The sequence below is a fragment of the Leucopleurus acutus genome (genome assembly GCF_964270905.1).
Source record: "Leucopleurus acutus genome assembly, chromosome: 2".
Classification (NCBI taxonomy): Eukaryota; Metazoa; Chordata; class Mammalia; order Artiodactyla; family Delphinidae; genus Leucopleurus; species Leucopleurus acutus.
Window position 1 is genome coordinate 107,278,620 of NC_139143.1, and position 14,606 is coordinate 107,293,225.

Below are 14,606 nucleotides of genomic sequence, written 5' to 3' on the forward strand. Positions count from 1 at the left end.
AGCGGTGAGAGGCCCGCGTACCGCAAAAAAAAAAAAAAAAAAAAAAAAAAAGAATAGTCCAAGGTTTCTATGTAACTTTCTACTTTCTCTTAATATACTATTAGATTTAAGAAAAATGTATCCAGCCTCTATCCAGGTTCTGGACGGTAATCTGATGGTTTGTTTAAAGTAGTCTTCCCAACCACTCAAGATGGTGAACACTCACACCCCAGTCATTCTGTTCTAGTCCTCTAATCTTCCAATCTGGCATCTCAGTCTCCTATTAGTTTGCTCACTTCCTTACTCTGAGTAAAATTTCCATGAGACTGATGTGTCTTCTTGAAGACTATGGGCAGAGCATCTAACACAGTGTTTGATAATTGAAAATGTTTACTAAATATCTGTTGAATGAATGAAAATGTTTAATAAATATTTGTTGAAAGAATAATGATAAAGAGGAAATACTAGAATCCAAGGTGCTCACTATCTAGCCAAGAGGACTAAGAAGTGTGATAAAAGCCTTAACAGAAGTAAGCAGGACGAGTTACAGGAGAAGAGAGGACGATGGAGGGAGAAAGGAGGGACGCCTGGAGTACAGATACACTCAAAGATGAGGAGAATATTTTCTGGATTGAGACTGTCTCTAAATGAAATCGTTCCCCTCTCCCCAGCAAGCTCTAGAACAAAACATAAAGAACAATTCTTCAAAAGAGCTTCACATTTTAGAACAATTTTTTAAAATAGACATTAGAACGTACTGCACTGCAAAAACACAACCTTGATTTTGTACCACCTACAGGACTTGCTACTTGCAGCTTCTGTCTGTAGAAATTTTTGCTCACTTTCATCCCAGGCCCCCTTTCTCTTCGCCCCTGCCCCCAGGGATTGTCAATTCTCAGAAGACCACTGACCTTGCCTGCTCCCGCCTATTTGTTGGATGGCCTGAGGAACATTTACTACTATCTTATCCCTGAGGAATTCTGAGGATGCAGCTGCCCATGAGACAATGTTTCTGCACCTTGCAGGGCTCCTGCAGAAGGAGAGAAAAGGAGTAATTAGTTACTTAGAGCGCCGACCGTTTTTACCTTGAATCACATCTTGCCCCTACGTACCTAGCTCAGCCTTTAACAGTTTACAGAGCAAAGGCCAGTCCCCAGAGCTAGCGCTCTCTCCCTCCGTTCTTTCCGAGAACAGAAGGAAAACAAGCTGCTAGGCTGTGGGGCGGAGGCGGGAAACAGGGGGCGGGCTCCTTCCCGCCACTCGGCCCACGGTGCGGCGCGCGGGGAACCGCGGGGCCGAGCGCGCAGCCCCGCCCCGGGGGCGTCACCGCCCGGCGCCCGCCCCGCCCCCGCGCCGACTGCCTTCTGTTTTTCATTTCCACAGGCGCTCGGGCAAGCTGTTGCTTTGCTCTCCGGTTGGAGCCTGAGGACGCGGGGTGGATTCGTCTGTAGGAGACTCCAGGCTGTGGGCAACGCCATGGCCTCTGTGCTAAGCAAGGACGTGGTGGACATCGAGGTACCGACTGCGCGCGGGCTCGTCTAGGGAGGGAGGGGGACGCAGCTGGCGGGTGCCCAGAAGGCCGCCGCGGCCACCGCAGGGCCGGGGAAAGTGGGAGAGGCGGGAAACTTTGCCTTCGCGGGAGGCCTTGCGGGGAGGCGGAGGAGCGAGGAGCCAGAGACCCGTGTGGGCTGGCAGGGAGGGAAGTGGGGGGCCCGCGACGGTAGGGGTGTTCTTTGGCTTGGGACCTGGCTGTTTACTTCGGAGTGGGGGTTAAAGAAGTCTTTGAGTGGCAGTGACTGAAGAACCACGAGTGTTCGAGAGAGATGGATTTTCTCAAAGGAGCGCTCATTTCTCACGCAGTCTATCCCGCACCTTCCCCTTTGCCCCTGTAAGCGTTTCGCGTTTCCGGACACCTCCAGTCTGCTGCCCCACCTCCAGTCGCGGAATAATGCATATTTGCAAAGTATAGAAATAAAGATCTGTGTGTCAGCTATAGCAGCCCCTGCTAGCCTTAGTATTGCTTATGAAAATAACACAGAGAAGAATGGGATAAGGTATTGAAAATATGAAAAATACAGTGTCTTCAGAAATACAAAATAAACTGTATTTTCCTCTCGTCAACAGTTTTTGATTCTCTCTTGCACTCTTTCTGTAAAAATGTCATCTTTCTTCCTGTGAATAAAGTCCTCCCTGAAATACATGACCATTTCCTTTGACTTCTCCCTAAGACCTTTATGTATGCGATGAGACAGATATAATAACAAACAGTGATTTTAGACGTACTAACCCAATGTCAGCACTTTTGAGCTAAAATAAACTGCTTTGTAGTTTTTTGTTGTGTTTTGTTTGGGGCTTTTTAAAATTTGAGTCTCCTACGCTGGTAAAACGTGTGTATGTGCATGCCTATGTTTTCCTTAGAATGAAAAAATTTTCCTTTCCTCAGTCCTTTCAGTGGCTTAAGTAAAATTTTAAAACCACCTGTTTGCAGAAGAGCTGCTTCTTGCCATTGTGTTGCCTCCGTGTTCTCTCTGTCAGTGATTGAAGGAACTTTGTGTTCTGTTTGGGGGATGATAGTAGTGTTTTCTCCAGATTCCATACATTGGTTTGAAAAATCCACTGTAGTAATAAGAGCCAAAGTATATTATGTGGACATGTCTACTTAATTTACTTGTAGTTTCTCTTGTGGATAGTTTACTTTTTCATATTGATCAATATGATATATTTAACCCAATGTTTATTCATGCACAGGGTAAAAGATACTTGATTTATGTCATTGTCCTTTTTGGTCCTTGTTACTTTGACTTCACCAAATGCCCCCTCTGCCCCGCCCCCCCCCTTTTGAAGCTAAGTCAAATAGTACGTTTCTGACAGTATTAGGTAGTAGTGATGTACTGATTTCAGAGATAAGAATGTCAGAGGGCAGATGGCTTTTGGCTTTTGAATTTATCTATTTCGCAGTTGTCCATGAAATCAGTTCATAACCATATTACACTAAGGAAAAAGATGCCAGTGAAACATTAACGACCAGCTTAATTTCATGAATTGTTTCAACTAAGACCATTTAAGAAGGTCAAGCCCTCACATTTACTCCCCTTAATTTAAGCTTAGTTGGCCCAATATTACTTGATATAGAATAGTGGCATTCAAGCTTTTTCACCTTTTATGTAGTTCATATATGCACCACACTTTAATCAGTAACATCTTTCATCATGCATGGGAATTTTCTTTTCCCTCAAAGTAATATGCACGATTCAGGAGCTAGAGTACCATGAAAGGGTGTGAAATTAATCATTAAAATATAATGCAGTGAGGAAAAATACATTAAATCTAGAGGAACACATCCAAGCATAGATGTCTCAGGTGATCCTATTGACTCACCAAAGCTCATTTTTTTTTTTTTGGAAGAGTCAAAATGAATTATGAAGGTTCAATTTTCTATCAAATTTGAATGTATACATTGGATTTACCTTTTTTGAATGAATTCTTTAAAATCATTGTCTAGAGGTTGATCTGCTTGTGACCATTGCCTTGTCTCAAATATGTGGAGAAGCACGTAATCTTTAAAAAAAATTATCAGTATAAAACAGTAAGTGTTCAGTTGATCAATGTGAAAAGAACAGAAGGTGATGGTGACAACCCGCTATAATAGTGACTAAATTTTCTCCTTAAGCTACCTATAGAACCTCAGGTTTCAGTGAAGCAGCCAAGAAATATTTTTGTTTCTGGGGAAAAAAGTTACTGAGGCTTACAAAGTTGTTTTGTGTGCTCACTCCATATTTCTAGCCTCAATCCAATAGTGCATCAGGGTTTGAAGGGTTGGGAGCATAAAAAACAGTCAGAAGGTCACCAGACTCCAAAACTGAAATATCCCTGGGCCAGAAGATAGGCATAGCAAGGATGCATTAGTAGGTAATAGATACTAGGCAAAAGAATCTAGCACATATACTAAAAAATTATTGTAATTGTAGTAATGGTAGCAGATGTATGAGAAGTCAGACATTTTTCCAGACCTATTAATGTGGTTCAGGGCCTGGGATCTGGAGCAAACTGCCTGTGGTTGAGGTCTATGTCTACCCCTTTTTAGATAGGTGACGTTGTTTAGGTTACCTAGCTTCTCTGTGTCACATCTGCACAATCGGCTAAGTAAGGAAAATAATCATAGACAAGATAATAAACAAGATATAAAATAGACAAGATATAAACATAGACAAGATGTAAAATTAATAAATAAATGTCACAACTTCACATCTTGTTAGGAAAAGGACAAAACATGTTAAAAAATAAAAATATAGAACAAATATCTTAGGAAAATCACTGCCTGTGAAATAACTACTATTTTAAAGTTCATTAATGGTAGCCATATACTTTTAAAAGTTATTTTGCTTTGTGGGCTTACTTTTTGGATTTAGCTAAATTTTGTCAAGACTGACAAATTCTCCTGTGAAGGTTTTAAGAAAGGTGAATATCAGACATTGATCACTTTCCCTGACCTCAGCAATACCTTCACAATAATTCATTTAGTTTGAACTGACAACTGGTCTGTTGTCAGTATCTGCACTTTTAAAAGCAAGTAAGAATGATTTTGGAAGCGTTCACTTTTGTTCAATGTCTTGTTCCCCTCCACTGACATGGGTAATTGAGAATTTACTGTAAAAGTATAGCAGAGTGAAAATGTATGCAGGTACAGTGAGCTTTTAATTAATTCTTTGGATATTAGTAATTTTGGTAAGTATTTATAGCTGAACTAAATTGCTGTCCACCCCTTTACTGTTTCCACAATCCCAAATCAAGGTCTATTCTTAGAATTATCAGTTAATGATTCATAAGGAGTTATAAACTCATTTCAAATTTATGTTGAATAAAAAAATGATCTTAGTCCAATGTCCACAAAATCATAATGCTTTTAGAGTTAAATAGAAATGGTTTCTGAATTACCGATACTGTGACTTCTATTCATTTGAGAAGATAATCTAGAATTTTCTGTGTTTGTTAATTAAGAAAATAAGATAATAAAACGATGGCTTTGGGAAATGGCAGTATAATGGAAACAACTTGGAGAAAGTAAATTTTCAGGAGAATTTTGAAAACAGGCTTATGAATTGGTAGAGATGGCAAAAGAGATTTCAGAATGCCCTTTATCATAACTACTTTTGCCCCTGGGGAGGGAGGAGGTGCATAGATCCAAAGGAGAGAATAAGGATTCAACTTTGCAGAAGTTATGGGTTATTTATTTATTTATTTAAACTTAAATGTTTTTTACTGCATCCATTTTTGTCTCCTTCCTTTTATTGATTGGGCACCACAAATCTCTGGGAATGCTATCTTGACTTGCCAAGGCTTTTAAAGCATTAAAAAAAAAATTTTTTTTAATTTGTTTTGTGAGTTTGAGTTGTTAAAAATGTGCTTGTTCTCCTTATTTTAAGCTGTCCCGTGGACAATACTTAATTTTATTTTAAAGTATTTCTCCTTTCTAACGAATTTAGCTGGGTGGTAGAAATGTGTCTGATTATGTGATTTGGAAAGTTACTCCAAATTTGGAGAGTTATTCCAATGATAGCTCCTTGTAGTTTTAAGGTACTACACATTCCTGTAGTTAAGGATGGTTATGTATGTATTTCATTACAGTTTTAAAAAGAATTTTACCTCCTACACATGAAGTAGATGGCTAGTTTCAGTGGTTTAATTAAAAACTGTGAGATTAATGACTAATGATGAATCTATCACTAGGGAGATTTTTAGATTGGATCTGCTTAATCTTAATCATAGCAGATAGTGTTGACTGATTGCTTAATTGTTAAAATGTGCTAAAATTCAATAGTCTCCTTTCTTACATTCTAGAAGGAAAACCCAGTTTTGGAAAGCTCTACATTTACAGTAAGGAATTAGTAAGAATACCAAGAAGATCTCTAGTCAGAATGCTGAGATAACTGGATGATCATTAAGCAATCATATCTTTCCTAAACTGTTGGAATACAGCATTTTACCAAACTCTGTATATAAACAAGCAACAACACAAGAGCTGAAAAATAGACCTTCCAATAAGGTAAACATGTGTGGTCACTGTGGGAGAATTCTAGTAATTAGCATAAAGTTAAGTCAGAAAATTAGAAACACTAAAATTGAAGACAATGAGACTAAAAAAAAAATCGTCATGAAATAATGTGACAAAGGAACTGTAAGAGATTTGATATAGTCTAGGCTTCAGTGTGGCCAAAGAGATTGAAAAGTAGAATTGGCCAATTTGCTTTTCTGCCTCTTAGCTAAATGGACACAATGATATATAGGAGGAAAAAATCTTCAGTCCTTAAAACTGTAAGGAAAGTTCTGTGTCATTCATATCCTGCCTTAATTAAAAAATATTTAATAAGGCATTCTAAGGTTATAAATTTATCTGTAATCAGGATTTTGATATTCAAATGTGACGTGTTTGCCTTCTGGACTTCATTTGCTCTTAATCCTCCATGTTAAGACAGAGGTATTTTTTGGCCTCAAACATCAATAATGTGGGTGTTCACAGATATCCTGGAGCCAATTATACTACTGATAACTCTTAATAGGATTATGTCTTTCCTGTGGTTTATAATTATTACTGCTTCTATTGCTTTTAATTAAAATGTTATACTAGTAGATAGGAAACAGCTGTATTTAACTCAACATATAACTTCTTTCAGACTCTTCACCACACTTACCTATATATTGTTAGGAACTCATTATTTTTGTATAAAAATTTTTATTTTGTATTTCACAAAATCAAGCTTCATTTCATGGTTAGTTTGAAAAATAAACCAAAACAAACAAACAAACAAAAATTGTGTTAAAACGGTCCTGGGTTCAAATCCTGACACTATTATTTTTTTATTTGTGTGATTGTGGTCAAGTTGTTTCCTGGACTATCAGTCATTTCTTCCTGTGTCAGTTGGTTTTAATCTTAATTTATTTCATGCAATAAATTAAGGATTTAATTTATTAACTTCAATTTAATTTAATTTTATTTAATAAATAAGGATTAATTGGAGTCATGTACATATAATGCCTTAGACAGCATCTGTCACTTAAAATATGTGCTTTTTGAATGGTAGTAGTTATTGTAAATATTATGATTGCATATATCATCTGTGTTATGTAAATGTCATTTGGCTAGAATGTTGTTCAACTCCAAGAATTAACTAGTGGTATCAAAAGCTGTTAAAATATGTGAAGAAAGGGAGAGTTAATGAAGTTAAAACAATTATGAGTGAGGCTTATTACAGATGAAAAAATTTTGCAGACATGACTTATGAGAAAATTCCTGAATTCTTTTGGTCAGTATTGCCAGTGAGATGGGGGAGTTTTTAAAATTCAGGTCAAATTAAAGAGACCTTCATTTTGAGTTTTATTTCTATTTAAAAAATATTTTTAATACTCACTGTATTACCAACCCTCTAGTGTAAGCTGCAGGAGATTCAAAGGAAGTATGTGGCACAGGCTTTGTCTATATAGGATTATCCACATCTAAATCTCTGGGGAATAAGATTCAGATTCAGCATTGACTGTTCTCCTACCTCCTAACCCTTGCTGTTTTACTGCAGTGTACATATGGATTGATTTTTTTGGTGTTTTTCTGAGTGTTTTTGTGGCTAGATCAGGCCCAAGCATTGGTGAAAATGGTTTCTTGGCATTCTCAATGATATGTAGAAGGGATTGGTGTTACCCTTTTCTGAAAAGAAATCCCTATACAATTATTTTAAGAAAAAGTGTCCAACTCCATATCTCTTTGTGTAAACTGGACTAAACTTATAGTTTCTCTAAGTGAGCATATTAGCTTCAAAGAGGGTTTCTTTCCGGACTTCTAAGCATCCCTGCATACACTATATTTGTATTTATAACTTTTTGAATTCCTAGGAAGGAGGGAATTGGAGATAACCTATTTTGCACCAGGAAAAGGTAAAGTGTGCCCTTTCTAAAGGATGACTCAGATAATAAACTTTGTATACTAGGTTATGGTAATTTAATTTCTTTGAGGATTTCAGCTTGGTTGTGTAATAGCATTCTCACTATCTTCTACCTCTATCATAATAATTAAAGAGACAATCCGTGTCCCTACCTCCCAGGTGCTTGGAAATTGATATTATGAGTGCTTACGAATGTCCCCTTGAGGTACTCCTGGCTAGGCCACTTTGAAGAAAAATCTCTTCATCAATAATGAAGCCCTGAGGGCCACTTCTCAGGGGACCCACACAAAATTACATGTCAACTCCAGGCCTGATTTATACAGATGGTGCTCAAGGATGGAGCCTGACTGTACTTCTGCCTCCCCCAATATTTTATTACCTACCACTCTCTGCTGATCCTCCCCATGACCTTTCCCACCTTCACCTCTCTCCCAAAACTTCATCCTCCAGTTTTCAACTTGTTTTACCTACTCAAGCTTGTCTCATCTAAGTAGATCTGTTTGTTTAGTCTTTGTGAAATCCTTTGAATGATATTAAAAATTGACCATAATAGCATGTTAAAATTTTAGAAATGTTAGTATGTTTAATTAAAGGCCATGAGGAAATCTTCAGCAAAACAATAGAAGATAATGTGTATTTACTAGATGTTAATTAAAATAAGTATCCTGGGATAGGGGCCAAGCCTGGGGAGATTTTTGCTCCATAAGTGAGATCCCTTGCTGTCTGACCTTGTGGAAATCATTCAACCACTGTGAAGAGTTTGCTGATTCCTCAGTGAGTTTGCTATTGATCAGTCTTTTACGGATGGTTTGTGATACAGTATGGCAATGGTGAAATCGTTTGGAAACGTGACCTGCTGGGTGATCATATTAAGGAAATGCAAGGTAGTGGTGTGGAGCTACTGTATTTTACATGCTAGGTAGGATTAAGTGCACCATTTATACCAGCTATAAGGATTTGATATACTTATTCACCTGATTTTTAAACTTTCTTCATGCTTGCTTGCTTCCTTTTCTTTTTTAATCAAATGAATGAGTTAAGTCTAAATCTCTCCTAAGCACACAGAAAAAGTCCGATCCTTCTTTATATGGCTGGAGTTCTGTGAGGGTGATCTGGAATTAATAAATTCATATTTTTGTGTGCCTGTAGAGTGATGCTGTATTTAACTAGGAATTAAGACCAGAGATTCCAGAAAGGAATCAGTTTCTCCAGTGTGCTTTTTGATTGATAACTGTCAACGGAAACTAGAGTACAGTTAGTGGATTCCCAGCCTCACAGAAATTCAAGTTACCTTTCTCTGACTCTTTGCACCACAGTGTCCTCAAAGCTTTGGGAATCTTCTTCCAAATGTTCTTCCATGACAGATTTTGGGGAGTGCTGGTGAAAAGTTTGAAATCCTTGGTAATTCAAAGAAGAAAAAGTCATTCAGTTCTCTTCACAGATCCCTAGGATTAAAGCATAACAACATTCACAGCAAAATACTCTTTATTGGGGGTTAACTTTCAATAATTTTTAAAAATTTCTCTAAATTAATTATTTTTCATGATCATGACAGAAGATTTAAAAGATGCAAAAAAAAGTGAAAAGAAGATCCCAAACATACAGTCATACCACATGAAACAGTCATGCTGATAGTAATTTAGTATTTTCCTACACATGAGGTTTTTTCCCCTAAATAGTTTAATCACGTATAATATTCATTTAGGTATAGTTGATTTACAATATTGTATTAGTTTCAGGTGTATAACGTAGTGATTCAAAATTTTTATAGATTATACTCCATTTAAAGTTATTATAAAATGTTGGCTATATTCCCTGTGCTGTACAATATAACCTTGTAGCTTATTTATTTTACACATAGTATTTTGTATCTCTTAATCCGCTACCCTTATCTTGCCCCTTTCTGATTCCTTCTCCCTACTGGTAACCACTAGTTCTCTGTATCAGTGAGTATGTTTCTTTTTTTGTTATTTTCATTCATTTGCTGTGTTTTATTTTATTTTTTGATTCCACATGTAAGTGATAACATACAGTACTTGTCTTTCTCTGACTTATTTCACTAAGCATGATACCCTCAAGGTCCATCCATGTCATTGCAAATGGAAAAATTGGCAAAATTTCATTCTCTGTTTTGGCTGAGTAATATTCCATTATACACACGCACGCACGAACACACACACACACGTGTGCGCATGGCCCCACCCACCAGCAAGCAGGCTGCCTTAAGACCCCCTGAACCCACAGCCTCTCCTGGGCATGGCCCTGTCCATCAGAGGGCCTAAGACTTGATGCCACACACCAGGGAGCAGGCACTAGAAGTGGGACACCCCAGCGCCCTTCAACCAGAGACTCAAGGACCCAGCTGTTTCCCAGCTCTTTACTGGACACGTACTAGTTCCAGAACCCCCTGGGTCCCAGTATGTGGACACCAGTATGTGGACACCAGTCCCAGGTCAGTTGCACCTGGCAGCCTGCCGTGGCAGGACCCAGCTCACTTACCAGCGGGCCACCACCAGCACTGGGACCCAGTGGGCCCTGAGCCCTCCTACCAGCAGGCTAACACCAGCTCCGAGAAACCTTGGGTCCCTCAGCCAGCCACCCCAGGGCTGGCCACTCACCAGTGGGTTAACACAAGCCTTGGGACACTCTGGGGCCCTGCAGTCAGAGACCCTGGGACTTGGCTCTGCCCAGCAGTGAGCTGGCACTAGCCCTGGGACCCCTGGACCCACCTGCCAGTGTCCAGCACAAGCCTCAGGCCCTGCCAACCCTGGCCCCACCCACCAGCAGGCCAATATCAGTTCTGAGATGTTTCCTCAGCCAGCTGCCCTGATTTCCAGCTTTACTCACCAGCACACCAGCACCAGGTCTGGGACACCCAGAAACCCACAGCCTGCTGTGTCAGAACTGGCACCACAAACTAGCAGACCGACACTAGATCCAGGAACCTTAGTGCTTCGTCCACCCACTCCAGAGCCCAGCTCTGCCTACCGAGCCAGTACTAGTCCCAGGACCCCCTGGGGTTCCACAGCCAGCTATCTTGTGACCCAGTGCTGCCAACCAGTAGCCAGCCTCTGCACAAGGCAAGGCCTGGCAACCAACTGGACGAAGGGCTGGCCACGCCTACCAGGCCATCCACAGTAGTCAGCCTGCCACAACAGAAGTACCCATGCAGCCTTCATAGAGGCACCACTAATGCATATAGCTCTGGTGATCAGAGGGGAGTATACTGCTGGGATGCATAAGGCATCTCCTACAGAAGGCCACTTTTCCCAGGTTAGGAAACATAACCAACCTACCAGATACATAGAAATAAATACAGCAACTTAGGCAAAGTGAGGCGACAGAGGAACATGTTCCAAACAAAGGAGCAACGTAAAACCCCAGAAGAAAAACTAAGTGAAGAGATAGACAGTCTTCCAGATAGAGTTCAAAGTAATGATTGTGAAGATGATCAAAGAACTTGAGAGAAAAATGGATGAACAAAGTGAGAAGTCAGAAGTTTATAACAAAGAGTTAGAATATATAAAGAGGAACAAAATAGAGGTGAAGAATACAATAATTGAAATGAAAAATACACTAGAAGGAATCAACCGTAAATGAAATGATACAGAGGAACAAATCAGTGAGCTGGAAGACAGTAGTGGAAATCACTGAAGCTGAACAGAAAAAAGAAAAAAGAATGAAAAGAAATGAGGACAGTTTAAGAGACCTCTAGGACAACATCAAGCTCACTGATATTCCCATTATAGTGGTCCCGGAAGAAGAGAGAAAGGGAAGAGAACATGTTTGAAGGTATCATAGGTGAAAACTTCCCTAGCCTGGGAAAGTAAACAGACATCGAGGTCCAGGAATCACAGAGAGTCCCAAATAGGATCAACCCAAAGAGGACCACACGAAGACACACTGTAATTAAAATGGCAAAAATTAAAGATAGAGAATATTAAAAGCAATGAGGGAAAAGCAACGAGTTATGTAGAAGGGAACTCCCATAGGCTATCAACTAACTTTTCTGCAGAAACTCTGCAGGCATAATATATTTAAAGTGATGAAGGGGAAAACCTACAACCAAGAATATTCTACCCAGCAAGGCTTTCATTCAGATTTGATGGAGAAATCAAAAGTTTTTACAGACAAGCAAAGGAAAAAGAGTTCAGCACCACCAAACCAGCTTTACAAGAAACGTAAAAGAGAGTTCTCTAAGGGAATAAGAAAAGGCCAAAATTAGAAACATGAAAATTATGAAAGGAAAAAGCTCATTGGGGAAGGCAAGTCCACCACATACAAAGCTAGTAAGAAGGTTAAAAGACAAAAGTAGTAAAATCATCTATATCTGCAATAAGATACACAAAACAAAAAGATGTAAAATATGTCAAAAACAGTAGTAGTGAGGGGGTGGGAGTAAAAATGCAGGGTCGTTAAAATGCATTTGAAATTAAGAGATCAGCAACTTAAAACATATATATATATAGCTATATATAAACCTCATATCAACCACAGACCAAAAATCTATAATACATACATGCAAAAAAAAGAGAAGGAATCATATATAATTTTATACTTGCTTTTTTATCCTGTCAGAAGTATTTCCCTACATTCTTACTATTTAAAAGGCAGCATGATTCTCTGGGAGTGGAGATACCAAAGTTTATTGAAAACATTTATTATCAGACATTTGTTTTTAGTGTGGCTATTAAAAATAATGCTTCAACAAAATTCTTAAAATGTTGTAAATATACTTGAGAGGGTGGCTTTAATGATTTGTAGTGCATTTCAGTTCTGCCCTTCTAACCTACAATGATTCAACTGAATTAAGCATTTTTAAAAAGTATTTTTTAAATGGAAAAATGTCTCATTATTGGGTACAAAGAAAGGACAAAATGGAATTGGAACCAATCACCCATTTGCCTCATCCTCCCACCACTGACACGAGGCTATGGAACACTCAGGCATCTGGATGTCCTTTCCTTTGATGTGGATATGACTTGATTTGCATTCAGTCCTGATCTGATGCTTATTTCTAGATTGTGGCTTTACTGCCTGATGATGGTTCCTTATTTTTTCTGCCCTGGGAGAACAGGATGAGTAAGGTTGGGATTCAAGTTGTTATCTTGAATGAATAAATCTCAGGATGTGATTGCAAATGAATAAATGTAACACCAACTGCAGATGTCCCAACATGTGACCAAGGATGGTAACTTTTACATTGTAGCCCCACCTTTAAAATCACTCTGTCAGGCCAGATTCTCAAAGGATTCTTTCACCTTAGGTCTTTATATCAGAAGAATGAGTTGTGTGTGTGTGTGTGTTTGTGTGTACACACAAGCACATGTATGTTTGCAATTTTTTCCTTTTTCTTTTCCTCATAGTACTTAGGAAAAGGGGCAGTTAGTGTAACTACTTTTGCCTCAACACAGTTTTCTCACATGACAAATTTAATAAAGCAAAACTTTTTTTTGTCTTAGATGTGTTAACCAAAATAACTTTAAAAAAAACATTTTCTTTTCTTTATTTTTCAAATTTTAATCTTTTGGCTGTGCCTCGTGGCTTATGGGATCTTAATTCCCCGAACAGAGATCCAGCCTGTACCCCCTGCGTTGGAAGCATGGAGTCTTAACCACTGGACCGCTAGGGAAGACCCAAAATAACTTTGATTCATGCTTCATTTTAAAGCTAAAATTTACTTGCAACCTGAACTCTGAACATTGGTATGCTTAAGCCTCTATATTTTTTGAAAGAGATAAAAACATTTGTAGAAGAAAATTCTCATATGTTCATGAATATTACTGCCCATCACCCCTTCATGCCAAAACTAGACAGTAATAAACAAAACTTTAAAATATTTTTATACATGTTTAAGATCACATTATCATGAAAGGATTCTAGAAGAGAAATTATCCACTGCAGGTATGACTGTTTTAAGGATTTGAAATATTTTTGAGTTGTACAAATTCATATGGCTGCTATCAGTGTATGAATGTGTATGAAATGATACCCTTGAAGGTTAATATTGATTTTTACTTTTTAAATAAACAATTTGATGAAAACTGTCTGATTAGTTCAATTTGCATTTATTTGAATATTGTAAGTTTGAACATTTTTCCACATTTTAAAATAGTTTGCATTTTCTTTTAAACAAATTATGTTAACAGAATTTTAATGTAATAATAAGAGAAAATAAGAAATACAAATAAGAACAGTAGAAATATCACCGATTTTAAGAAAATTAAGTGCTAATGAATTACAAAATCAGAACAAAACTAATGCTATTTTGGAAACATACCATCCACTAAAACTACCCTCAGATAAATTCAGAAATGGCAATAGATCAGTAGACTTAACCTATTAAAATATTTATTGGTAATATGTAATGGATCATTATTATTTATTTTAATTGTAATGAAAGGGTAGCATGGATTAGTGATTAAGAGTATAGGCTCTGGAATGAGAGCGCTAGTGTTTGTATCCTAGCTCTGCCACTTACTAGTTTTTGACCTTAGCAAATAACTTTTTTTGTTTGTTTCCTTGCCTGAAAAATCGGGGCAGTAATAGTACCTATATCATAAGATTGTTGTATGGTTGAAGGAAATAGTGCATATTCAGTACTACATATTTTTAATAGTTTTAACGCATAGCAACTGTGTAATTAATGTCAGCTGTTAAAATATTAATGGCTACTAATTATTGTTTTGACTCCAG

At 38.1% G+C, this 14,606-nt stretch overlaps 1 protein-coding gene across 2 annotated transcripts in view; it reads left to right on the forward strand.

Moving 5' to 3' along the window:
* Window positions 1–1,354: 1,354 nt before the first annotated feature.
* The window catches only part of DPYD (dihydropyrimidine dehydrogenase), an 803,004-nt gene continuing 789,752 nt past the window's right edge, over window positions 1,355–14,606 (forward strand). For both annotated transcript variants that reach the window (XM_082832404.1, XM_082832405.1), the window contains exon 1: window positions 1,355–1,494. In XM_082832404.1, coding sequence (XP_082688530.1) covers window positions 1,456–1,494 — 39 coding nt within the window. In that variant the 5' untranslated portion in view covers window positions 1,355–1,455. The remainder of the gene's footprint in view (window positions 1,495–14,606) is intronic.